Below are 24,341 nucleotides of genomic sequence, written 5' to 3' on the forward strand. Positions count from 1 at the left end.
AGCATCAGTCAACAACTTACATAAATTCAAACTGATGAGACCTAATTGCAGACAATACTCTTCACCTCCAGGATTGTCTTCCTCAGAGCCATACATATTCATGGAGAGTAATGATCTCTGAGATCATTTGTAACCCCTCCCCCTACACTCTTGAAATATACTATCTGCACTTCTTTTGGGTTGAACAATTGGGTAAATGTAAGATATCTATATAAATACAAAAGCGGATGGACTATGTGAGACAACTTCTTGCGGGCATTTGCTAACAGTAATCTCATCCAGTGAGTCTCAAGTCTCTTGTTTGAGATGTCCTACCAGGTTGTCTGACATAGGGAAATTCTTCTCATGAGCTTCCTAGCAATCAACTATGTGTTGGGCAGAGCCGCTGGATTTCCTGAGCTGAAAATGGGAACGCCATTTGGAAGTCTTCTCAAAGCAGATGTCGGCTCGAGAGCATCGCCCGTTGCCAGCCGTTCCAAGGATTGAAGTTCAGGAGGAGTAACATCTTGGGGATGGGTAGGAGCGCTCTGGAGAGCTGGGTTCTGAGACGCAAGTGGTTTGAGTTGAAGCTGCCATTGGAGGTGGCAATTCAGAACAGTTCACAGTGAAATGCTTGTTTAACAAGCCGTCAGTAAGTGTATTCCAGTTTTCCAATGCCCAGTTCAAAGCCTGAGTCAGCCGTTCATCCAAGGCTGGGCTCCTTTGGGTTCTGCTTGCAAAAAGTGCCAGAACAAAAATCTTTGCTATCCCGGTAGAGCTAAATTTGCATTGCGGGAAAAGGGGGATTTGTGATAGGAAGGCTACAACGTAGATGAGGAGGCTACACGACCGGGGAGGCATCACTCGCATGATAAATTGTGCCGCCGCTATCGTGCAATTGAAGTGTCCCGGGTTTGTTGACTTGCCTTGCCTCACACAAAATGACCAAAGAATGTGAAAGAGCTCTCTAGACATGAGGGGTTCAGGCAAAGTCCTCAACTAACGCTTGAACAAGCTGCAAAGAACATGAATATCCTCCGAGGCAAGATCTACAGCAAGGGCCTCAGTTTTATCTGCCTTCCAGGCAATCCGCATAAAAACAGGTGTTTCCATCCTCACATACATCAATTGAATGAATATGAGAAGAGTCCGCTTTTCTTTTGTTGCACAGCTCGGGCATGTGATAAATAGAGACCTACCACAAGCATAGATCTCCTCAACCAGCAAGAATATCATGGCACGAGATGCTTGTGACCTCCAATGACCGTCACGCAGCTGAACATATCACCATCCTCCAAGGAATACCCAAATACGCCGCCCTTGACAGGGCGCGTCGGAATAACGGCCCATAAGGCAAACGTAACTCTCCTATGTTAAGTAGGGTATTTGGCTTGTGGATTCGATTTAATTTGGGATAGAGGCTCCGGAGTGGACGTCCCAATATCCCGTTACCAATCAACCTCTGGTTTGGATGAGTACTATCTTGAGGTACTTGCTTAGTTGATTCACTTTCGAGAAAAGTATACATGCATTGCTGAAGTAGCTTATCAACATGCGTGAGCAACCAAAGTTCATCATATCCAATCAGCTGCTCAAGGTACTGGATCAATTCCTCAGGAGACTCCTGGCGTATAGGGATTTGGGATTGTTAAGCCCGCTGGTGCCTAGTCGGAAAGTTGCTCGGGTTTATAAGAGACTCTGGTCGCACTCAAACCTCTTGAGATGCAATGGGAGTGGTTGTAGCGGCAGGGTTTGGTGAGTGAGGACGGTCGAGATGTGCTGCCAGCGCCGCCAAGATTGTCCCCGAAGTAGTCTTCTGGACCGGCGGGTTTGGATGTGCGTGGGGAGGGTGAGACTGGGAGAAAGTCGGCGCGGGGGGCTTGGCGGACGGGCTGGAGCGGGAAGAGCTCAGCTGGGTGTTGGCGTCAAGGGTCTCAGTGATGAATGCCCGGGTCGGGTTGTGAGCCCCCCTCCTAGGGTGTCACACAAATGTCACAAAGTACAGAGCGGGACCCATATAGTCCCGGCTCCCCCACCTCCTACCTAGCCTGGCAGAGATCATTCTCTCCACGCTAGGTAAGTCTCTTTCCTTTTCTCCTTCTCTCTCTTCTCTCTCTCTTCATCCACAGGTTGTAGATACTAAGGAGAGATCATTCTCTCCACGCTAGATCCTCCTTCCCCATCTGAAATACATGCAACTTGGGCCCTGAACCTCACGAGACGAGCTCTCTGCGCCCCTTTCGAGATCTTAGTGAAGAGTCCTCGTCGGACTCTTACACGGGTCTTCTAATGGCTTGAGAGGTTGTGGTTTATGATAATCTTTGGGGTGGCTGACGAGTTCAACGGGGTGGGTGAGGCCCAGCCCCAAGAGGACGGCGGCGGCCTTGACGGTGTCTTGTTTGGCATTGACCGGGAGAACTTTGTGGTTCGCTTCTTGGAAGCCGGGTGGCGGTTAGAGCTTTTCCAGAGCTGAGCGGTCGCTAGCAATTGAGAACCTCCACTGTTGTGGGCACACAAGGCATCGACAGACTTGAGGTTGCGTTGGAAATACTCCTTGGTAGAGTATCTCCTCCGCAGCCCGCCCGCGGGCCAAGGACGGTGGAGTGTCTTCATTGATCGGAATTGGGCTCCAATGTGAGTGTGAATTCAGGAGAGCAGATGTCATTGGTAGGAGAGGCTTGCAAGGCTAATTCTGATCTATATGCATGGCTGAAGGGAAAACATACTATATTCATAGACTGGGGGGTAGAATTGTCGGATTTATTAGCGAGTGGGGTGTCTTGAAGCTTCAAGGAAAGAAAATAGGACAAGGGAAACACTTGCACAACCATGTTGCAATACGTCAGCCAGTGCAAAGATGGCTACGGAGTCCCACAACCGTTTGACGCTCTTGGATTTGTGGGCGTGAGGATCAGCCGTCAAGCCTGGCGAGATGAGTGAAGAGCTTGGTGTTTGGCTGTGGAGGCCTCTTCAGCAACTGCCATGGTATCGAGGCTCCTGGCGCGGCCAAAGCAGCCACCTTGGTGTTTTCTTTGCGCACAATTTCTGCATGTATCAAGAGGTTACTTGTATTTCTCTTGGTGTTCTTCGGAGCCGCGAGTGCTACTGTCTGGTGATGGTTCAACAAAAATCAAGTGGTTTCAGGTGGCAAGAGGAATTATGATGTATCTGGGGAGACAGTCGTGAGGGCAAAGCAATTATGGAAGGTTGCAAGGGCCGCGGGGTAGGTTGGGTCCAGGTGAGGCCAAATAGTGGAGTATACAGGCATCTTGAACTTATCAACGGCTGAGTAATAGCGCGGAATAGGACAAAGCTCGATTTTATTACTGGTACTGCACAGGACAATGATAGATGGAGATAACAGACACAAATCAATGCGGTATCAACCTATATTGGGCAGGTAACAAATAAGAGCGATAGTGCGTGGCAACAAACAATGGCGATGGTAATGGGTGATTTATCTAGGTTACAGATAAGTGTTTCAAGGAGGGAGACGGTTCAGGTGCGACTACTACTGGCTCGGAAAAAGTCAGACAAAAACAGTATATGTTTTGTTACAATGGTACCACAGACAGGGCGAAATCAGGAGCTAAAAAGAACCTATGCGTCGGGCAATCCAGAAAGCAATACTTCAGGCTTGGGTTTCTTGTTATATTTCCTTTTCTTAGGCATCAGCTCAGAGGTACCCAATACCGGAGATTTGATCTGAAGATCGCCGGCAGGACTTGCTTCCACGGTCGCATTGTCAGACGCATTGTTTGGATCATGGGCAGAGCTTGGCCCAGGGACAGGCATAGAAATCGTAGGGTTTTCGTCTGAAAAGTCAATCCTGTGAACCAGAACCTACCATCAGTAGGCGTTGATTCATGAGCAAAGATCCGTGGACTAACTGGACGGCTTTTTGGCGCGCAGGTGATTTGCCCGGAACCTTATGTTCTGCTGCAGCGAGAGGGTCATATCCGGAAGACAACAAAACCAATAAGACCTACTCAAGGATGCGCAATCAGCCGATAACGTAGAAGGATGAGCGGTGTATAGCTTACGTTGACTTCTAGCATCTTGTTAGATATAGAATAATTTGCAAAATACCCAGACAGGACCATCTCTCGGCCTATCTGAAAAAGACCAAACGTTTTCGCCAAGTTCCGGTTGCCAGGAACTTTGTACCGTACATGAAACGAGACCTGGCCATTGGACTGAACAAGGGTGAGGACAGGGGAAAGGAGGAGGAGAACATTGAGACCAATAACATACTTGATTGTCGTAGTCCGTATGTTTCATGACGACCACCAGATTCTTGAACTGGGATGATGGAGAAGAATTGTCGTCGAGTTCCATTTTAGATACAATGATACCAAATCCATAGCAACCAGCCTTGTTAGCTAATGATATTGTATAGTTTTCTGCATCTCCCATGGGAAGTGTCATTTCAGCGTCGTAATAGAAGACTGGTGGGGTTTTGGTGTTGGGAGCGATTACTCGGCCAGATAAAAGATATATTTTATCTAACAATAGGGAGGTAGCAGAGGACCCATAGCCCTGGAGGCGTGTCTTCATGTTGATCTCTTCGCCCGACTCCAAGTCGAGGAAGGTAAGTGTGGAGTCAAAAAGGAGCTGGCCATAGCTGGACCCCGGTGTGATGATTGGATCAAGCTGTTGGAACGTTGAATTATAATCAGAACATGTGCAAACTTTGTGTCAAATGCGATACAGAGCGTGTTAATGGAACTGACAACGTTGATAATGTCGAAAGGGGATTGGCTGAACAGGGGATGGCTTTGTTTTTTAAGGGTAGAGACAACGGGAGCCATTGAAAATTGAGAATGTAAGCTATGCGGGAGATGATGTGCAAACAGATGAAGGTATGGTGAGAGTGATTGGTGTGAAAAAGACGACATGGAGCAGTATAAATACGCGGGTTGCTGGTGGGTGGTAATGGCAAAAAAAGTGGCGAGCTTAGTTTGGCACAGATAGCCGGAATAGTTGCATGTGGCAGTACTCCGGAATGGTATTAAGCCTAAGAGCAAAGTTGGGGCGGTTAACGCGGTAACAAACTGGGAAAGGAATATGTGGAAAAAGGGAATTGTCAGTAGTCAAGAGCAAAAAAGACGGCCGGAGGGGACTCGAAAAGGAAAAAGATGATCAAGTAACTCGAGTTGTCATGTTGACAGGGACGGAAAAGTAAGTTTTGTGTGGTCGGTATTAGGGCGGACTGAGGACCGAGTATGGCTGAGATATTATCCTGGAGCCGAAGAGCGAGTCGGTTAACGAAAAGCATCCATCATCAGCTTGGTAGACCTGATTTGGGGGTGCCTGCAGGTTGCAGAGACAAAAGCAGGGGTGGCTTATAGGATGGGGTTGGGAATAGTGAACATGGAATGCTTGTTGCCGGAATGGTCGGTTGGTAAGTCGAATCAAGGAGGTAAAAGATGCTGTACAAGAACAAAGAATGGTGACCAAAGGGGCATTCAAAACCAGCGGTAGTTTGGCACAGATAGCGCAAATAGTCGCATGTGGCAGTCTTCCGGAATGGTATTGAGCCTAATGGCAAACTTAGGGGCGGTTGACGGGATAACAAACTGGCAAAGGAATATGTGGAAAAAGGGAATTGTGAGTAGTCAAGGGCAGAAACCAGGAGCAACGGAAAAAAAGTGGGCCGGAGGGTATTCAAAAAGGAAAATGTTGATCAAGTAACGCGAGTTATCATGTTGACAGGGATGGAAAAGTAAGTTTTGTGTGGTCGGTATTAGGGCTGACTGAGCACCGAGTATGGCTGAGACAATATACTGGAGCTGAGGAGCGAGTCGGTTAACGCAAAGCGTCCATCATCAGCTTGGTGGCCTGATTTGGGGGTGCCTGCAGGTTGCAGAGACAAAAGCAGGGGTGGATTATAGGACGGGGTTGGGAATAGTGAACATGGAATGCTTTGTTGCCGGAATGAGCGATTGAATAATTTGTATCAACGAGATAAGAGAGGCTGTACAAGGACAAAGAGTGGTGACCATTGGGCATTCAAAGCCAGCAGTGGCATGAAAAGCCGGGGTTAGTAAGCTGCGTGGGCTCTGCAGTGAATGTGCACCGGGGGAGAGGGTATAAAAGGAGGTCATTTGTGGCTTGGTGAGACGGCAAGGCACGTGGGGGTTATTGATGGCCATGCCTAATAATTGTGCCCCCACGACCGCCTGTTTCAATACCACCATAAATTTGCCGGTCTTGTGACTGTTGCTGCTTTTGGACATGTCATTGAACCCGATACAGGGGGAAATGCTGCCCGGAAATTTGCAGCGGCACCGAGCCGGTGAATTTATGGGGTTTAATCACCTCCCTTTCTCTGTTTGTCCAAAAGCGCTATCCTAAATTGTACCCCTCATACTCCTCGAAACCCTTCAAAACCATCACCTCTCCACCCCTCCCTTCCAACTCCTCAAGCCCCATACCCCCCCTCACAAACTTTCAACCTTGCATTGCTCATGCCCACCCATGCCACACCTCCTGCTCCTGCAGGGCGGAGGCCCCGCGACAGGCAACAACATGCCCAATGTGGACATGTATATACGTTGCTGAGGGCTCCTTGCCCAATGTCAACAACCAACTTGTGGAGAAGCGCAACCGGTTGGCTGACACTCTGACCCAAGATTGGGAAGCCTTGAGAGGGCCGTCTCCGGACAGGCCTCAAAGTCTTCCGGAGCCGCCCGAGCAGACTCCGTTAACGCCCTCCTTGTGGGGGTCAAGGAGATCGCAGAGAACATGGCCGGATTGGAGAAGAAGGTGGAGATGTTGTCTCCCACAACTTTGTCCAACATGACGGACCAAACCGCGGCGAGGCCTGCCATTCTATACCTGCCAGACCTATTCCTCTGTACTCGGAGAAGACCGCAAAGACACCAAATCCCAGGGCGCCAAAGAACTTACCGCCGGTTCCCCCCACCTCGTACATCAACAGATTTAAGCTGGGTCCAGTGGTCCTCAGGAAAAAGTTTGAGCAACCAAAACCATTCGAAGGTCTAACAGCGGCGGTTATATGCCAAAAGACCAATGAAGCGCTGACCTTTGCCAGCGTTACCATTGAATTGTGTGCTAACTCACTCGCTGGTTGCTACGGCAGACTCCCGCTGTCTGCGGCGACAGATATAACATGTCGCTCTGTGCGCCAGCGCACCAGCATACTCAGCACCCGTCTAGTGCGGGCGGCACAGGGGCGCTGCTCAGATATTACCAGGATGTCACACGGGAGCAACATTGTGGTGTTCCCGTCTGACGGACATCAATCGGGGCATCATCCTGATGCACCCTGGTGTCACAGGGTGTTGCACTGACATCTTGGGGACACCAATGTCAGGGCAATCGCACCCGTGGTGTAAGAAGACACAAAAGGTATGCAATGGGAGACCTGGAGGGACCAGTGCCTGCTAGCCTCATTGATGGGTTGAGACTGGGGGTGCTGCTCAGATATTACCAGGATGTCACATGGGAGCAACATTGTGGTGTTCCCGTCTGACGGAAATCAATCGGGGCATCATCCTGATGCACCCTGGTGTCACAGGGTGTTGCACTGACATCTTGGGGACACCAATGTCAGGGCAATCGCACCCGTGGTGTAAGAAGACACAAAAGGTATGCGGTGGGAGACCTGGAGGGACCAGTGCCTGCTACCAGTCCCTGCTAGCCTCATTGATGGGTTGAGACTTCATGGACCATGCTGCCTCCACAAAGTTTTATCTGGGAAGTGGTGACATCTCAATAGGATAGCTCATTGAAATCATTGAAGACAAGCAGTGCACAATTTGTTCTTCAAAATAAACTGTGACAAGGGTTAAAAAGGGGGTGGGTGAATTTTACAAACTGTGTTTTACAATGCCCCCCCATTGTAAAGTGGGGGCTTTGTAAAAATGTATAAAACACTGCATTTAATTAGTTTTACAATTTATGCTGTCCCAACTGCGCAATGTAAACTACAAGTATGTAAAGTAGATTTTGTAATTCACACCTCGGTGACCTGTAAATGGTACTTTTACAGTCTGCCCTGTCACACCACATGTTACAATGCATGTAAAACAGTACATAACCTACCAAACAATTAATATTACAATACCTTACCTTACAACCTCTCAGACTTGACACCCATCCAAGCTCCGGTAAGCCTATTTCAGCTCCCTAGATCACTTATATCTCCGCAGCGCTGACCTAGGTAGGGCTATACCCAACTATCTTCCGGTAGGTCGGTCACGAGCGTCAAAGTATTACCCATCTGCCTGATGCAAGAACATCTAACTTTCTCCATCTGCCGGATCAATCTTTTTTTCGGACTTTCCCACAGGTATCAACAACATTCAAAAATCTTAATAGACTCCTCCTTGTACCTTAATAGATATTGTGATATCTATCTACACGCATAATAACAAATAAGCTGCTTATTTGTTAATACATAATCTTTGATACCGTGGCCATGCCCCGCAAAAAAGAAAAACACCGCCCGCAACCCTCCTCCCGATCACTCCACCTTACCTGCTACCCCCACCATATCGGCGCCCACCCCCGCACTATCCATCCCCAATCGTGGAAATACACAGACAACTGAAATCGCTGGCCAGCCTCAAATCAAACAGTCCAAATCAATCGAACTTGAAAGTACTGAACCTGAAGACAAGCCAAACTGGCAATACCCAACCGCAATGGATGAAGGCTTCAAAACATTCATCAATCACGGTTGCGCGTTAGACAGGCAGGGTTATCCCCTTTACCCCAATGGATCCACTGTGTTTGTCCTCACCCCCGGCGCCGAGATTGCAAATTTTGGATCTGTCGGGTTCACGAAGAGATCCAGTAATGGCGCCAAGTCTGACGAGTGGCAAACCGTACGAATCTACTGCCGTGGTGTTTTAAGATGTGATGAGGACGGGTGTGATTATGCTGGCCCACCGCCAACCGGGCACCGGAAGATTGAAGAGCTTCTCAGCACGTAAGTTTCCTCCCATCAGACTCCCATTACCGCATCGGGACTGAAGTGAAATTCTGGTCTCCATTTAAGTAATCCCTCATGCAAAGGGCTTGCAGGTCAATGCACAGGGAAGATCCGCTGGCAGAGCTGCTCGGAAACTCAATGTTGATTTGATTTCCACAAGAAAACGGGATGGGGGCTCCTCCGACACCGAGGCGTTCACAATCATGAGTGGCCTTCCTCAAAGAAACCGGACCCTCTGGCAAAGAAGGATCTCATTGAAACCGTCAAAAATAATCCAAAGGCCACAGCGCTGCAGCTCAAGGTAAAATCTCATGTCTTTCTATTTTTGTGCCAGCCAACCTTGCCCTCCCACCGCTGTCTTTTTCCTGGAGAAGCTAACTCTAAAAACAATTCACATCCCATTTCAGATTGGTAAAGCCGGTGGGCCTGGCGAGCCAAGCGACAGTGTCATTAACATCCATGAATCCCTAGGCAACTCGGACCGTCTTCGTCACCTTCGTCGTCAGATCCTTCAGCAGATCGATTTTGGTTCAGGGAAAGTTTCAGATGCTGGTGATCGTTTCATGCACTACCTGTTTCAATGGCAGCTGTTGAGTTCTTTTCTTTGATTCAATAGGTCTATCTTTACATTTGCTAACTTGATCAATCTAATTCCACAGGAACGGCTTGGAAATCATATCGATTGCATGCAACGCAGGACATGAACACATCACCATGCAGACCCAATGGATGTCTCAGAGGCTCCTTGAGCGCCGTGAAGACGGAAACAATCTCTACTCGGGAGGCTTGATCTCGGACGTCACTTATCGCTTTTTTGCCACCGGTTATCTGCTTACAACCTCCATGTACTGCGACGACATCGCCCGATGGATTCCCGTCCAGCTCAGCTGGATACGTGGTCTAAGTGAATCATACTACACGGTCCACTTCTCTGTTCTTTTCCGCCAATTCCTCATCCCATCATTCTTGAAAAGCGAGCGCGAGAACATGGCGCGAAGTGTAGTGGATTTCTCAAAAGCTCAACAATGCGGATTTGTGGCGGCATACATGGATGTGTTTGGCGAAACTGATCGTGGGGAAGCGATGAAAAAACTCAAGGGATGCCGCGAGCACTTCCGACAATCAGTCACACGGGTCAAGCGGAACCGGGCGGTCATCATGCCTGATGAGCAGGTTGGTTTTCTTTTTTTTCACTGTGATTATGGCACGGGGACTTGCTTACATTTGAAATCAATGTAGGCGCTATTTGAAGCCAAGTGTCTTGCACTTCTTCAGCCTTGTGAAAAAGACGGACCAACCCACGACGAGAGAATTGATGAGATGCGGCGCAGATTCCCCAAGGTAAAGGCGTGGCTTGACTGGTGGACTATGGCCAATATCAAATCTATGCTTTTCCCTAGCCGCCGCAAGATGCTGGAGGACTGTCCAAACGGCGACGATAAGCTTCCCAGTTCTACTAACGCTCAGGAGAGCATGCACCAAGTCTACTACATGTTCAGGTAGGTTTTCATATTCCCTCTTGGTTTTGTGTATCAAGAACTAACCAGACCAACTTGTTTACTTGGTCAGTTCTGGAAAGAAGTCGTTGATTCCGGGGTTCTCCGAGCTCTTTGCTTTTGTCAAAGCTTTGGAGAAGGACCACGAGCTCACTATGCGAGGGATCCCCATCCGGTATGGGAACCAGCCGAAGAACCAGCAAGATGTCGCCCATTCGATTGGTTGGATCAAGCCTACCAAGCGTCAGAGGGCCGCGATGAACGACGGTCGCCCTCCAGACACCACCCAAGCCCTTCTTGATCGACCTACCAAACGAGTGAAGCTCGGCAGGCCCCCAAACTCGCTCAACATCAACAGGGCAATGCACACCACTTTCATGTCGTACACCGCCTCAAAGGATCCCCTAACGCGCAATCGATGTTGGCTGGCAGCCGCTTTGGACTCTCTCTACGCAATCTACAGCCCTCTTTGGCTCCAAACTAGCGGTGGTAAAAAAACAGATCTCTTCCACATTCTTGTATCACATCTCACCTCGCGGACCACCAATGAACTCATCCAGAACAAGAATCTCAAATCAATCCTAACTCGGGGATCAAACAAACTATTTGAAGCGGCACGGAACCTCCATCCTGACTCCTTCATCCCCGGTGCCTTTGCATCATGTGATTTCTTCATGGAAATCATGTTAGATCCCCAAACCAATTCGTCGGAGGTCCTCAAGACTCTGTTTGCCGTCCAAGAAATTCGTCAATTCTCTTGTCCCCGGAAGATCCACAAGAATCCAGTCAATCATCCCCGAGGAGATCGTTGCTTGGTCGCCCTCAAGGTCACCAAATGTATGTTTGATGCGAATGGTATCAGCTGCGCTGACGCTGGGCTTCTGATCACCCGGTGGTTTTCTTCTGGACTCGCTGGAACTTCTGGTCTACAATGCCAGAGTTGTGGTGCCAAGCGATCCAAAAAAAACCGTTGACGTAAGCCTTTGGAGTGTGAAGATAACCCCATCCCCGGAAACTTCCTAGAACAAACATCAATCATCTCTTTCCCCAATGCCAAAGCACCGCCTCATCTATACTTTCAAATTGACTCGGGAACAATCGTTGATGAAGAGAAACAGCTTGCATTCATGGGCGAGATGAATTGGCCGTTCAAGTTCACCGTATCGGGGGAAGTATACACACTGATCTTGCGAGGATATTGGGGGGACAGTCACTATTGGGGAAAGGTACTGCGAAACGTTCAAGGAGTTACCGGGATTTGGCTACACAATGATTGTGTGAATGCCGGCTATGCTCAGATGGTCGAAACCGTTCCCGGGAAGATCAGTGGAGCTCACCCACATACCAGCTGGCTCTTTTATTCGCGACAGTGGACGGACAATGAAGCTATTTTTGTTGAAGACAGCATTGAGCGGATCCGCCGCGATAACCCCACAATTTCCTTGGGTTTTCCTTTCACACACATGAAGAGCCTTTTAAACATATCCTATAACGGTGATGTGACCGTGGAATCTTTGAACCCACCTGAACACCCTTGTCAGGCGATAATCAGAAGCACATCTACCAACAACTACCTGGGTGACAAAATCTCTGACTACTCAACCGATTCCCAAAGTTCCAGCTCCGACAATTCTGGCTCTGATACCACTGAGGTTAGTGGCAAAGAAACCGGGGACAATTCCAGTGAAGTTAGTGGCGAAGAAACTGGAGAAAATTCCAGTGAATATGGTCTGCAACATGATTATCCAGCCAATCCTTCGAGTCCACCTAGCAAACCAATCAAGATCCGTCTTCGCGTGAACAAGGCTCTGCCTGTTTCTACCAAGCCTAAATTTCAATCAGAAGAAGTAGATTCGCTTGCGCCAATCATCAAGGCCGATCAAAAGCTCCCAGCCCGGCGTGGCCGCCCTCCAAAGCTCCCACCTGTGGTCCAAACTGCTCAGATTGGCGACCTTTCCAATCCCGACCAAGATGAACATGACACTGGACCCAAACACCCAGCTTCTGATTGTGCCTTGGATAAGCGACCAGTAAAGAAAGACACGGCTGAAACGAAAGCAAAAGCAAAGCGTGGACGACCCAGAAAGGAGGCTGCAAACCAGTTGAACCTCGTGCCTGCCCCGTTGGACGATCTAGATTGGCAGTGCCTTGCGGCCCGCGCAGCCGCCAACTGGAAATCTAACTGTGAAAGGTATATGGTGACCCAAAATAATCAACAAACTCCGTTGGCGAGCCAACAAGCACAATCGGAAATCGGCAGGGTAGCTACTCAAGCGGCAAGCGGCATGGTGGCTACTCAAGCGGCGAGCCAACCTACAACTAAACAAGGTGCAGGTCAGCCATTGCCGGCGAGACCAATGAGAGTAGGGTTGCGCAGGTCCTCAAGGGGTTCTGCCGTTGTTTGATCTAGCTAGCTTTTTCCTATTATGAGTCTTCTTGTGCACTTTCTACGCATCCTTCTCACCTCCTTTCTTGTTTACTTTCCCTTCTTGTTAAGTCATCGCGTTTTTCCTATGTTATCCCTCTCAGGTGTCTGGCGGTTTTGCTTTGTTTTGATTTTTTTGCTTGGCCAGGGGGCCTTTTTTTGCAAAGCAATGTAAAATTGCCAGCCTGCGGAGTGATATGTACTTTTACATTGCATGCTTTACAATGGGATCACGTGGTAAAGAAATTAATTTGCAAAACTATTTTTTTTGCCTCTCTGTTGCAATTTGGCAATGTCAGATTTTGCAATGGCTGAACATGGTAAGAATGTTATTGCAAATTTGGCCATAAAATTTGCCATGTGCAAATTTGCAATTTAATTTTTACATCCTCCAGTTTTGCATGGCCCTCATTTATGGGGGGGTTTTGTAAAATTATTTGTTTTGTGGATAATGTGTAATTTTGCAATGTTGTTCTTTTACAATGTAGGTACATTGTAAAAGAGGAATTGTAAAAATCAATGGCCCCGTTAAAAAGAGGAAAGAAAAGATGGTCAAGTGTGGGGAGTGTGCCAAAGCACACTCTGTTATTAGGAGTGTGCCAAAGCACACTCTGTTATTAGGAGTGTGCCAAAGCACACTCTGTTATTAGGAGTGTGCCAAAGCACACTCCGTTATTAGGAGTGTGCCAAAGCACACTCCGTTATTAGGAGTGTGCCAAAGCACACTCCGTTATTAGGAGTGTGCCAAAGCACACTCCGTTATTAGGAGTGTGCCAAAGCACACTCTGTTATTAGGAGTGTGCCAAAGCACACTCCGTTATTAGGAGTGTGCCAAAGCACACTCCGTTATTAGGAGTGTGCCAAAGCACACTCTGTTATTAGGAGTGTGCCAAAGCACACTCCGTTATTAGGAGTGTGCCAAAGCACACTCTGTTATTAGGAGTGTGCCAAAGCACACTCCGTTATTAGGAGTGTGCCAAAGCACACTCTGTTATTAGGAGTGTGCCAAAGCACACTCCGTTATTAGGAGTGTGCCAAAGCACACTCCGTTATTAGGAGTGTGCCAAAGCACACTCCGTTATTAGGAGTGTGCCAAAGCACACTCCGTTATTAGGAGTGTGCCAAAGCACACTCCGTTATTAGGAGTGTGCCAAAGCACACTCCGTTATTAGGAGTGTGCCAAAGCACACTCCGTTATTAGGAGTGTGCCAAAGCACACTCCGTTATTAGGAGTGTGCCAAAGCACACTCCGTTATTAGGAGTGTGCCAAAGCACACTCCGTTATTAGGAGTGTGCCAAAGCACACTCCGTTATTAGGAGTGTGCCAAAGCACACTCCGTTATTAGGAGTGTGCCAAAGCACACTCCGTTATTAGGAGTGTGCCAAAGCACACTCCGTTATTAGGAGTGTGCCAAAGCACACTCCGTTATTAGGAGTGTGCCAAAGCACACTCCGTTATTAGGAGTGTGCCAAAGCACACTCCGTTATTAGGAGTGTGCCAAAGCACACTCCGTTATTAGGAGTGTGCCAAAGCACACTCCGTTATTAGGAGTGTGCCAAAGCACACTCCGTTATTAGGAGTGTGCCAAAGCACACTCCGTTATTAGGAGTGTGCCAAAGCACACTCCGTTATTAGGAGTGTGCCAAAGCACACTCCGTTATTAGGAGTGTGCCAAAGCACACTCCGTTATTAGGAGTGTGCCAAAGCACACTCCGTTATTAGGAGTGTGCCAAAGCACACTCCGTTATTAGGAGTGTGCCAAAGCACACTCCGTTATTAGGAGTGTGCCAAAGCACACTCCGTTATTAGGAGTGTGCCAAAGCACACTCCGTTATTAGGAGTGTGCCAAAGCACACTCCGTTATTAGGAGTGTGCCAAAGCACACTCTGTTATTAGGAGTGTGCCAAAGCACACTCTGTTATTAGGAGTGTGCCAAAGCACACTCTGTTATTAGGAGTGTGCCAAAGCACACTCCGTTATTAGGAGTGTGCCAAAGCACACTCTGTTATTAGGAGTGTGCCAAAGCACACTCCGTTATTAGGAGTGTGCCAAAGCACACTCTGTTATTAGGAGTGTGCCAAAGCACACTCCGTTATTAGGAGTGTGCCAAAGCACACTCCGTTATTAGGAGTGTGCCAAAGCACACTCCGTTATTAGGAGTGTGCCAAAGCACACTCCGTTATTAGGAGTGTGCCAAAGCACACTCCGTTATTAGGAGTGTGCCAAAGCACACTCCGTTATTAGGAGTGTGCCAAAGCACACTCCGTTATTAGGAGTGTGCCAAAGCACACTCCGCTATTAGCAGTGTGCCAAAGCACACTCCGTTATTAGGAGTGTGCCAAAGCACAGTCCGTTATTAGGAGTGTGCCAAAGCACACTCCGTTATTGGGAGTGTGCCAAAGCACACTCCGTTATTAGGAGTGTGCCAAAGCACACTCCGTTATTAGGAGTGTGCCAAAGCACACTCCGTTATAGTGCATCAAGCCCGTCTGGGCACATGCACAAGTTCAGGGGTGAAAAGCCCAAGCCTGCATGGCCGAGCCCAAAGCATGCGTGACACACCCAAAACCCCCCCTTGGCACATGGCCAAGTTGGCGTGGTTTGGCACAAAGCCCCGCTGGGCCGAGGCCAAGCAAGGATGCCACGCCTGCCAAAGATGCCGGCCATCAAGGACAAAAGTTCCACTCCTTGATGGTCGGTCTACAGACCGGTCATCAAGACTTTCTCTTCTTGATGACCGATACAGTTACATATCGACCAGCGAGAAGGGAGTCGTCTCTCCCTCTTGATGACCGGTTTGCACACCAACCATTGAGGAGGGGTAGTTCTCTCCTTGATGGGGGCTCTCCTCCCCAAGACTAGCAGTGTATCGGCCCTCAATATTGACACATCCAATGGCCAGTACGCGCATCAGTCTAGATATGTTACCGCGATGATCCCATCGGCCCAGAGCTTGGGGTCGGCCAAGCAGGACTTGGGCATGTGCCAAGATCCGCCGCCCGCCCGACCTCCCCAATCAAGCCCTCTGGACACCCTCCAAACAACTGGTGTTGCTCGGCCGCGCGGGACTGGGGCATGTGCCCAGACACGCTTGATGTACTATATTAGGAGTGTGCCAAAGCACACTCCGTTATTAGGAGTATGCCAAAGCACACTACGTTATTCAGAGTGTGCCAAAGCACACTCCGTGATAAGAGCTATTTAACAGCCAATCAGAGATGGGCGCACGGAACCCGTTGCGGGTATCCGCTATCTGCTGGAGGCCCTCAGGTACCTGCCAGCGGATGCGGATGTCTGAGATTCCGGCAGAATCCAGCGGGTACCCGTGTATTCCGGCGGGTATCCGCTCTCCCTAGGGTATGGGAGCTGCAGTGGTCGGCAGCCATAAAGCCGTTCTATGTTGCTGTTGATTGGGGAGAGTCGCTCCCGGTCAACAGCAACATAAAGTAGTCAACCGGGATGAGTCCTTCCCAGTCGACAGGCATATGTATTGAGCAGTCGACCGGGAGAAATACCTCCCGGTTGACAACTAGACATACCAGTCAACCGGGAGGAATCCCTCCCAGTCGATGACTATACACACCAGTCAACCGGGAGGAATCCCTCCCAGTCAACAGGTATGTCTAGTTGTCAACCGGGATGAGTCCTTCCCAGTCAACAGGCTTATGTATCAAGCAGTCTACCGGGAGAAATCCCTCCTGGTTGACAACTAGACATACCAGTCGACCAGGAGGGATTCCTCCCGGTTGACAACTATACACACCAGTCAACCGGGAGGAATCCCTCACGGTCAACAGTCATATATTGAGCAGTCGACCGGGAGGCGTCCCTCCCGGTCAACAGCCATATTGAGCAGCCAACTGGGAGGCGTCCCTCCCGGTCAACAGCCATATGGAGCAGTTGGCAGGGAGAAGTGCCTCCCAGTTGACTGACATATGCAGCAGTCAAACGGTAAGCACGTTTTGAGGGGCGGGTATCCAAAGATACCCGCGCGGGTATCCGCCCAGGCACGCGGGTACCCGCTGTTGGATGCGGATGCCAGGAAATGGCTCAAATTGGCCGCGGGTTTCCAAAAACGCGCGGGTACCCGGATGCAAAGCGCCCATCACTACAGCCAATGCATTTGAAACCCCAGTCTTCTTCTTCTCAACTATTCAATCTTATCACTTCTTCCCTCATTTCTCTCCCCCCAACAACAATGACCCTATATGCTTTGCCTTAATACCGCACCTGAAACATTTTGTCACACTTGAGATGAAGGAACCACCAGATATCCCAATACCTGGACTCAACCTTGTATCCCGTGCAAAACAAATACCAAAAGTTATACTTCGCTCTGGGAAGAAAAGTTCTCAAGTTTTCTTAACAATGCTAGAAATGTGCAATCAAATATTTCTCCTTGATCATTCTTTATACTAGTTCAGACTCCATCCTCCCTTTGTACACATCAATATCTTTTAAGTGAATGAAGAGTATATACTACCAGGACAAATAAGCCATCACTTGATTTCAGCCTAAAGCGCCCCTTTTAGCGCAGCGCAGCCAGTACCCTTTACGTGCCCCTCCCAATAAGCTGTAGCGCAGCCATAAAACGCTGTGCTACAGCTAAATTTACCTCACTGGCGCTTTTTCTCCAGGGGAAAAAGCGCAAGCACAGCGCAAAAAGCCGCGCTTTGGCTACAATATAGCGCAGCGCAGTGCCAACGCGCTTTATTTGAGCTATCTGAGTGCTACATGCGCTTTTACGCTACAAAAGCATAGGCCCGCAGCAGCCCCACTGTGCTAGAGGTTTCTCCCAGTGGCAGGGGCTACATGTGGCCTTCCTTGTATTTATGGATGATGGACATTCAGACATTATGGGCCTGTACCATAGGGCTTGAAAATTGAAATTTTCCAAATTGATTTGCCTCAAAATTTCTTGGGACAAAAACTGAGCCTGGCTGAAATATAGGCTTGAGCCCAAATGTGAATAATTGAAACATTGGAACCCTCTGCTAGTTTTCAATTTTGGTGTTCAGAACACAAAAAGTTGAAATTTTTCAAAATTGAGGCCCATGGTACAGGCCCTATATATACATACCCCTTGCTCACCCACAGCCGCTCATCCACACCCACCATCTCCGGCAGTTGGCGGAAGATGTGGCTGCGTGGCGAGGTTAGGGTGGAAGGGGATTTTTTGAACTGTCAGAAGATCATTGATGCGGCTCATGAGAACCCAAAATCCAATGTTGCACAAAAGAAGAACAATAACGCAGCTGCTAAGTTAAAAAAGTTATAATTTCATTTCATTACTACTGATGCTCTCTACTCTTGCTTCAAATACAAAATATCAAAGAAAAAAAAAGTCTTTTTGTTCTTTTATTTTTCCACTTAGCACCAAAAATAGATAAAAAAAGCTACTTTCTCCCCCACCCACAAAATAAAATAGTGTAGCGCGCTTTTTATAGCTTAGCGCAGTGCTTTTGGGCTATACTATGGCTAAAAATAGCCGCTAAAAATTTGAAAAGCTATACACTGGTGCCAACAAGGCGCAAGGGCAGCCAAAATAAGCTACAAAATAGCGCAGCGGAGCCGGGCCAAAAAGCACTGCGCTGCGCTACGCGTAGCCAAAGCCTTTCACCATTGCGTCAGGTGACATTTGGAGCTGCATGCAGTCTGCTCTTCTCACAGGCTGGTATGCACTCATGAGTGCCCATTCACTCAACAACCAGCCCGACCTATTGGTCAACTTATAGCCCGGAAACCAGTATAATTCACCCAATACATTGGAGGAATACAATTATTTTGATGAAAACAATGCTGATATGGATGGATCTGGATGACAGACAATGCTTGAAGGAAGTGAGTTATCAGATGCTTCTGATGAGGAAGGCAATTTGACCATCTACATGAGCAAACCAGACTCAGATACCCCCAAGGGTGCACATCAAGACAATGACAATGACAACAATGAAGGCAATGATCATCATGAAAACAAGGCCTTGGACATGTGTATTGCTGACCGTTGAGTATGCAATGAAATTGTAATGTTGGTCTGTTTTCATTTCGGTTGGTCAGGGGCGAAGCATTTGAAGATCCATTTGGAGGCTTCGACGGGGATGTTCAGGAGAGGATCGTGGAGGGCAAGCGGGGGATCGAGGTCTACAGAAGACTGGGGGATGGCCAGCGAGACTGCTGCGGTGGCTTGCCTGGAGAGCGACAAGGACGCAAGTGCGAGATAGGTGTGGTAGACGTCTGGACAAGAGCCGAAGAGAAGTAGTAGCCTTGGTTAACGACCACAGAATGGTGCCTTGGGAGACGAGGCAGGGAGACGAGGCTTACCGGGATGGTCGCCAGGAAATCGGGCGATGCCTCCCCATTGGCTCGATTGACAGCGCAAGAGAAAGCGGATGTTTGCGTGCGGGTCGTACAGGACTTGTGGGGTCGGATGAGCCGGGGAGTCGAGAAGATCGGGATGGTAGACGAAGGGTGATCGAGGGGGGCCAGGCGAGGAGAGTCGTCGGGACATGATCTGGGAGGGCGCGGGGTTAGCGGTTTGCAGAAAGCTTTGCATGCCAGGAATCGTTTGGGGAAGGTGGGTTACCGTCAATGCAGCCGTACACCAGAAGGAGTAGCAGGCATCCAAGGGCTTCCCGATCCGTCCCTGGAACCCGAGCACCCTACTCGACAGACCCTTGCTGAGCGCCGGGCGATCGCCGGCCGCACTCGGCTGGTCCGATCCTTCGGCAGCGCTGGATACCTTCGCTTCCGGCTGGGATCCTTCGGCAGCGCTGGAAACCTTCGTTTCCGGCTGGGATCCTTCGGCAGCGCTGGATACCTTCGCTTCCGGCTGGGATCCTTCGGCAGCGCGGGATACCTTCGCTTCCGGCTGGGCTCCTTCGACGGGGCTCTTTTCTGCAGGCGGCTCGGCCAGCTCGGCCTGCCGATCGACCAGCCATCGCGCCGTGCTCTCGGCCTCCTCGTCCGTCTGACTGCTCTCGAGCCGGCCGAGCAATGCGAAGGAGGCCAGCGCACAGTACGTCGTCCCGCCCTGCGCTTCACAATGCGGGGCCTGCCCATAGCCGCCTTCATACCGCTGTTTCCCCCCCCCCCGCAAGAAAAGTGGGTTTCTCGCTCCCCAAATCGAATGCTGAGATGATGATGATGGGAAATACTGACCCTGCATGAGCTGAGGAAGCGCTCGGTCGAGTCGACGTCGATGACCGTGCTAGGATCGACCCGAACGATGGCCAAGATCGCCACGGCGCAGTAGACGAAGCGTATGTCTTCATCAGGAGAGTCGGGGAACGAGCCGAAACTGGTGGCGAGAGCAGACACTTTCAGCGCGGAGAAGAGCTGTGTGGCAGGGAGGAGGCGGCTACCTGCCGTTGGGCCGCTGGCAGTTCCGGACGAATTGCAGGAGTTTGGGCAGGTCTAGACGGTCGTACGGAGATGCGGGCTCTGGCTGGTCGGCCGAAGGCAGGGTGAGGAGGGCGAGGATGAGCAGGGCGGTGTAGGTGTGGGTCAGATGAGGCTGGTCAGCCGGCTCTTGATCAGGCCCAACAAGACCCTATACAGCGGATAAAAAGGGCCAGATCAGCGTGGAGTAGTGGGGCGGGAGACGCAGAGCGGGGGGATGGGCTACTCGGCGGTCGATGTTTGGGGCGCCTCCGAAGCCGCCGATGGCGGGGTTCCATCGGCGGAAGACCCAGTGGATGTAGTCGGAGCGCTCGGCGGGCGCGAGGCGGTCGAGGCCGCCGAGGAGGGCGAGCGAGCCGAGGGCGAAGAAGGCGAAGGTGATCCGGTTGCTGTCGTCGGCCTGGTAGGGTGGCGGGAGCATGCGCAGATGGCGGAGGGCATATCGGATGTGGGAGGGCTGTGCCAGGCGGTCGTGCTCGGCCATCTTCCGCCGTCTGCAGACAGCGGGCGGGGTTTTCGGATGAGCTCATGGTGTTTCTGCCCGGTTTCTGCCCCCCCTCAGCCCCCCTCTGGCGTGGTGTTTCTGCCCAGCCAGCCCCCCCTGCAGGCTGCTCTCCAGCCAGCCACCCACTACTGCACAAGCTCAGCAGCCAGCATGACCACCATGGCCCATCCCTTCAGACCGCCCCGCCAGCCGCCGGCCCCATCCAGATCGACAGAGACCCCGATGGACTTCGCCTACGACAAGCCCGCCTCCAGCGCGAGCCATCTCTCCGCCTCCGCCGAGCCCCCCCGCGCGGCCATCCGCCCCCTCAAGCTCATCGCCCAGAACGGCACAGCACCACCCCAGCAGCCATCCCGCCAGAGCGACGAGACGCTCAGGACTGCCGCCAGGCCTGCCTCCTGGTTTGCCTCTCTGCGCGCCCGCTCGTCCCCGGAGCCGCCCCGGAAGAGGCTGCACTGCGAGACCGAGAGCATGGACTGGGAGGTCTCTCCGCCCGAGCCCAACCCCCACCCAACCGCACACCCCCGCGCGCCGGCCGGCGGCACGTTCCTCTTCGACATCCCCAAGCGCCTCCCCCTGCCCGCCCCGCCCCTCTACACGGCCCCCGCCGCAACACTCCCCTCGCCCCAGAAAATCGGCCCCGCCTCCTTCGGCCTCTCGCCCCGCGCCCGCCCGTCCTACCGCGAGGATCCCGAGGCGGACTCGAGCCTCGACATCGACCACTTCGTCCCCCAGCCCATCCGCCCCGCCAAGATGTACTCCACCAACGCCGTCAAACACGAGACCCGCCGGCGCACGCGCGCCCACCAGAAACAGATCCGCTCCAAACTCAGCACGCTCAGCTTCCACAGCGACCACGAGCAGGAGGAGGCGGAGGACGACTCGGACGTCGAGGTCCTCTCGGCTGCCCAGACCCATCACGGTCTGCTCGGCAAGCCCAAAGCCGCCTCCGCCCGGCGCCGTGCCGATCGGATCAAACCGGGCGCACCAGGGCCGTCGACCACCAACTATCTGACGATCAACGGCTGGAAGGGCGCCGATGGGCCCCAGCAACAGCCGCCCAGTCGGCTGTCCACAGACACGCCCTACATCCTGCTGGTCTATCTGCAACTGCTCTTCAACTCCTCGCTGGTCTTCGTCGGGCTCTATCTGGCCATCAACCTCATCCTCATCATCCGCACCGACATCAACCACAACGTGCTCGTCCACACCGCCCGGCTCCGCCAGGAAATCGACGCCTGCGCCAGCGACTACCACGCCAACCGCTGCTTCCCCGCCACCCAGCGCACCCCGTTCATCGAGAAGCATTGCCTCCAATGGGAGGCCTGCATGGCCCGCAATCCCTCCCTCATCAGCCGCGCCAAGATCGGCGCCGAGACGTTCGCCGAGGTCATCAACGGCTTCGTCGACTCGATTTCCTGGAAGACCATGGTAACCCGCCCCCGCCCCTCTCCGCCCTCGACCCCCGCCCCCATGCCCAGCCAGCTGATCTTCCCTTCCCACACTCGCACAGCTGTTCATATTCCTGTCGATTGGCGCGGGGATCTACGCGACTAATATGGCGATGAACAACTACAAGGCCAAGTGGGAGTCCGTCTACAACCACCCCAAGCCCCCCTCCGCGTGGGCCCCCCGTCTGACGCCGCGCAAGAAGGCCGGCGCGGACCAGGCCGACAATCAGGCCGTCGACCCGATCACCGTCTTCGCCCGGAACCAGGAAAAATAACCCAAGCTGCCTCTTTCTCACGTCCTCTTCGATCGCTCGCTCGTTCCGCCCCGTCGATCCCTAAGAGCTTTGTATGTTGTATGGATACTCAAACAGATCCTCCTTTTTTGTCTCGCTCTTTCTTTATCCCCTTGTTCGCAAACCCTCATTCAGAACATGAAAAAAGCTCAATCATCCAGTGTTGCCATCCTTCATTTTCTTCCTGTTTCTGTTTTTTTGTTGCATTGATTTACATTCTCTCCGTCTCTTCTCCTTCTTTGTATCTCTCATTATCATAAATAAACACTTTGCTCTCCTAATCAATCATTACTCATCTTTTCATCCACTGTTAGCTCATCAATCACATGGTCGAAGTTATCGGTTTTTGCTGAGATGTGTCGCTTGGTTGTGGAGGTCTAAGAAGAGCTGTGCAACAGTATCGAGGGTTTCCTCAACGCTTAAGGGAAGAAAAAGTCCATGAAATCCGGAACAGGTAGATTTCAGATTGAGACAGACAAGATTCATTATCGTCAACCAAGTGATGCAAGACCATCAACTCTCCTCGAACTGCAAGACTGCAGCAGGTTTGTATCTGCCTGGAGGTACCGTCCCTGCTTTTGTATTTATCATTGTGGTGTTTACATATGATTGTACCCAGAACAAGCTGAAATTGTTAAGAAATATAACCATTGATCCTTACAATGGGGTGTTTCAGTATCACTTCAAAGCACTTCAAGAGCATCCAATATTTTTTGACTGGCTACAGAGAACTCAACCTTCCAAGTTATCAACCAGGTCATGAAGTGTTTCTGAACTGAGAAGCTGCTGTCGTCCGCAATCAGAGGAAGAATATGGAGGCTCATGGAAAACAGGGATTGTTGGAGATTTGATTGGAGTTTGTTGATTATTTCAATGAATCCGTCAGAAGTCATAGGGTCTTCGCCTTGGTTCAAAAGAGGCAAAAAAACTACCAAGTGGAAAAATTCGGTTCTGGCACCGCCAGCCGAGTTAGTTAGGTGAGCCAGTTCAGCGGAGGACATCTTCGTGGAGAAGGGCCATTTTTCATTCATCCCCAGTCTTCGCAACTTCCTGTAAAAAATTCGCACAAGTTTGGCCATTGGGATGAGCAATTCAGCCAGATGGATGGCTGGCGTGTTGAGGGGATTCGAGGTTTCACGTCCGCCTGAGTCTTTCCCATCAATCAAGTGCATGAACCTGACTATTTCACGATCGATGCATCCTGCGCGCAATGGCCAATCAGATTGAACGAGGTCGATTTCAGATGCTTTGAGGACATCAACGATGAAATCAATTGAAGTCACGGGATAAGACGTGTACTGAACCACGTCATTCTTGGAAATTCTCAATTTTTCCCTGAATTCGGAATCTTCGGCCGGGTCCTTCCGATGCTGAGTAACCGCGTAGTACCTATGACAGGCGGGAATGATGTCAACTACCAATCTCATAAGTCCCATCATGCCGCCGTGCACCTTCGCAATTCGGTAGGGTTTGAGTTCGTTGGTGTGTTGGTCATTTGGTTTGTATTGTGGGGGGGTGTGTTCGTCATCTGGTTCGTATGGTGTGGGCAGTTGTCCATTTAGAAAAAGGGTAGAGCATGCACGTTTAATTTGATCCCAACTTTCGACAAGCGCCGGTTGATTCTCTTCCACAAGCTTGAGCAACAACTGAGGTTCTCCCACCGAATCACGCAGCTTTATCAAGACTTGTCGCAGTTTCGGAAGCGTCGATTGCAGTTCAAGTAACGAGTTTTTCCTCCGGGTGGCTAGTTCGGAAGAGGTACTGGCTCCTGCAGGGCGCCCGTCAAGTCTCTGTCCCTGGCTCATCCCGGCTGATCAAAACCAAACCTGAA

The 24,341-nt window shown here is 50.7% G+C and overlaps 4 protein-coding genes across 4 annotated transcripts; 1 reads left to right on the top strand and 3 right to left on the bottom strand.

Moving 5' to 3' along the window:
* Positions 1-365: 365 nt before the first annotated feature.
* PtA15_2A370 (uncharacterized protein) lies at positions 366-2,592 on the bottom strand (the record flags this gene model as incomplete). Its single annotated transcript, XM_053166385.1, has 3 exons — positions 366-569; positions 2,315-2,412; positions 2,475-2,592. 3 exons carry the CDS (start codon positions 2,590-2,592, stop codon positions 366-368), a joined length of 420 nt encoding a protein of 139 aa, XP_053017612.1.
* Positions 2,593-18,916: 16,324 nt separating this feature from the next.
* Positions 18,917-20,745, bottom strand: PtA15_2A371 (uncharacterized protein; the record flags this gene model as incomplete). Its single annotated transcript, XM_053166386.1, has 7 exons — positions 18,917-18,950; positions 19,016-19,097; positions 19,185-19,374; positions 19,447-19,938; positions 20,022-20,160; positions 20,225-20,412; positions 20,488-20,745. The coding sequence occupies 7 exons, from the start codon at positions 20,743-20,745 to the stop codon at positions 18,917-18,919; spliced, it is 1,383 nt and encodes a 460-aa protein (XP_053017613.1).
* A 180-nt stretch (positions 20,746-20,925) lies between these two features.
* PtA15_2A372 (uncharacterized protein) lies at positions 20,926-22,492 on the top strand (the record flags this gene model as incomplete). The annotated part of the gene is made up of 2 exons (XM_053166387.1): positions 20,926-22,170; positions 22,280-22,492. 2 exons carry the CDS (start codon positions 20,926-20,928, stop codon positions 22,490-22,492), a joined length of 1,458 nt encoding a protein of 485 aa, XP_053017614.1.
* A 1,198-nt stretch (positions 22,493-23,690) lies between these two features.
* Positions 23,691-24,315, bottom strand: PtA15_2A373 (uncharacterized protein; the record flags this gene model as incomplete). Its single annotated transcript, XM_053166388.1, has 2 exons — positions 23,691-23,711; positions 23,773-24,315. 2 exons carry the CDS (start codon positions 24,313-24,315, stop codon positions 23,691-23,693), a joined length of 564 nt encoding a protein of 187 aa, XP_053017615.1.
* Positions 24,316-24,341: the final 26 nt, after the last annotated feature.

Source organism: Puccinia triticina, chromosome 2A (genome assembly GCF_026914185.1).
Source record: "Puccinia triticina chromosome 2A, complete sequence".
NCBI lineage: Eukaryota > Fungi > Basidiomycota > Pucciniomycetes > Pucciniales > Pucciniaceae > Puccinia > Puccinia triticina.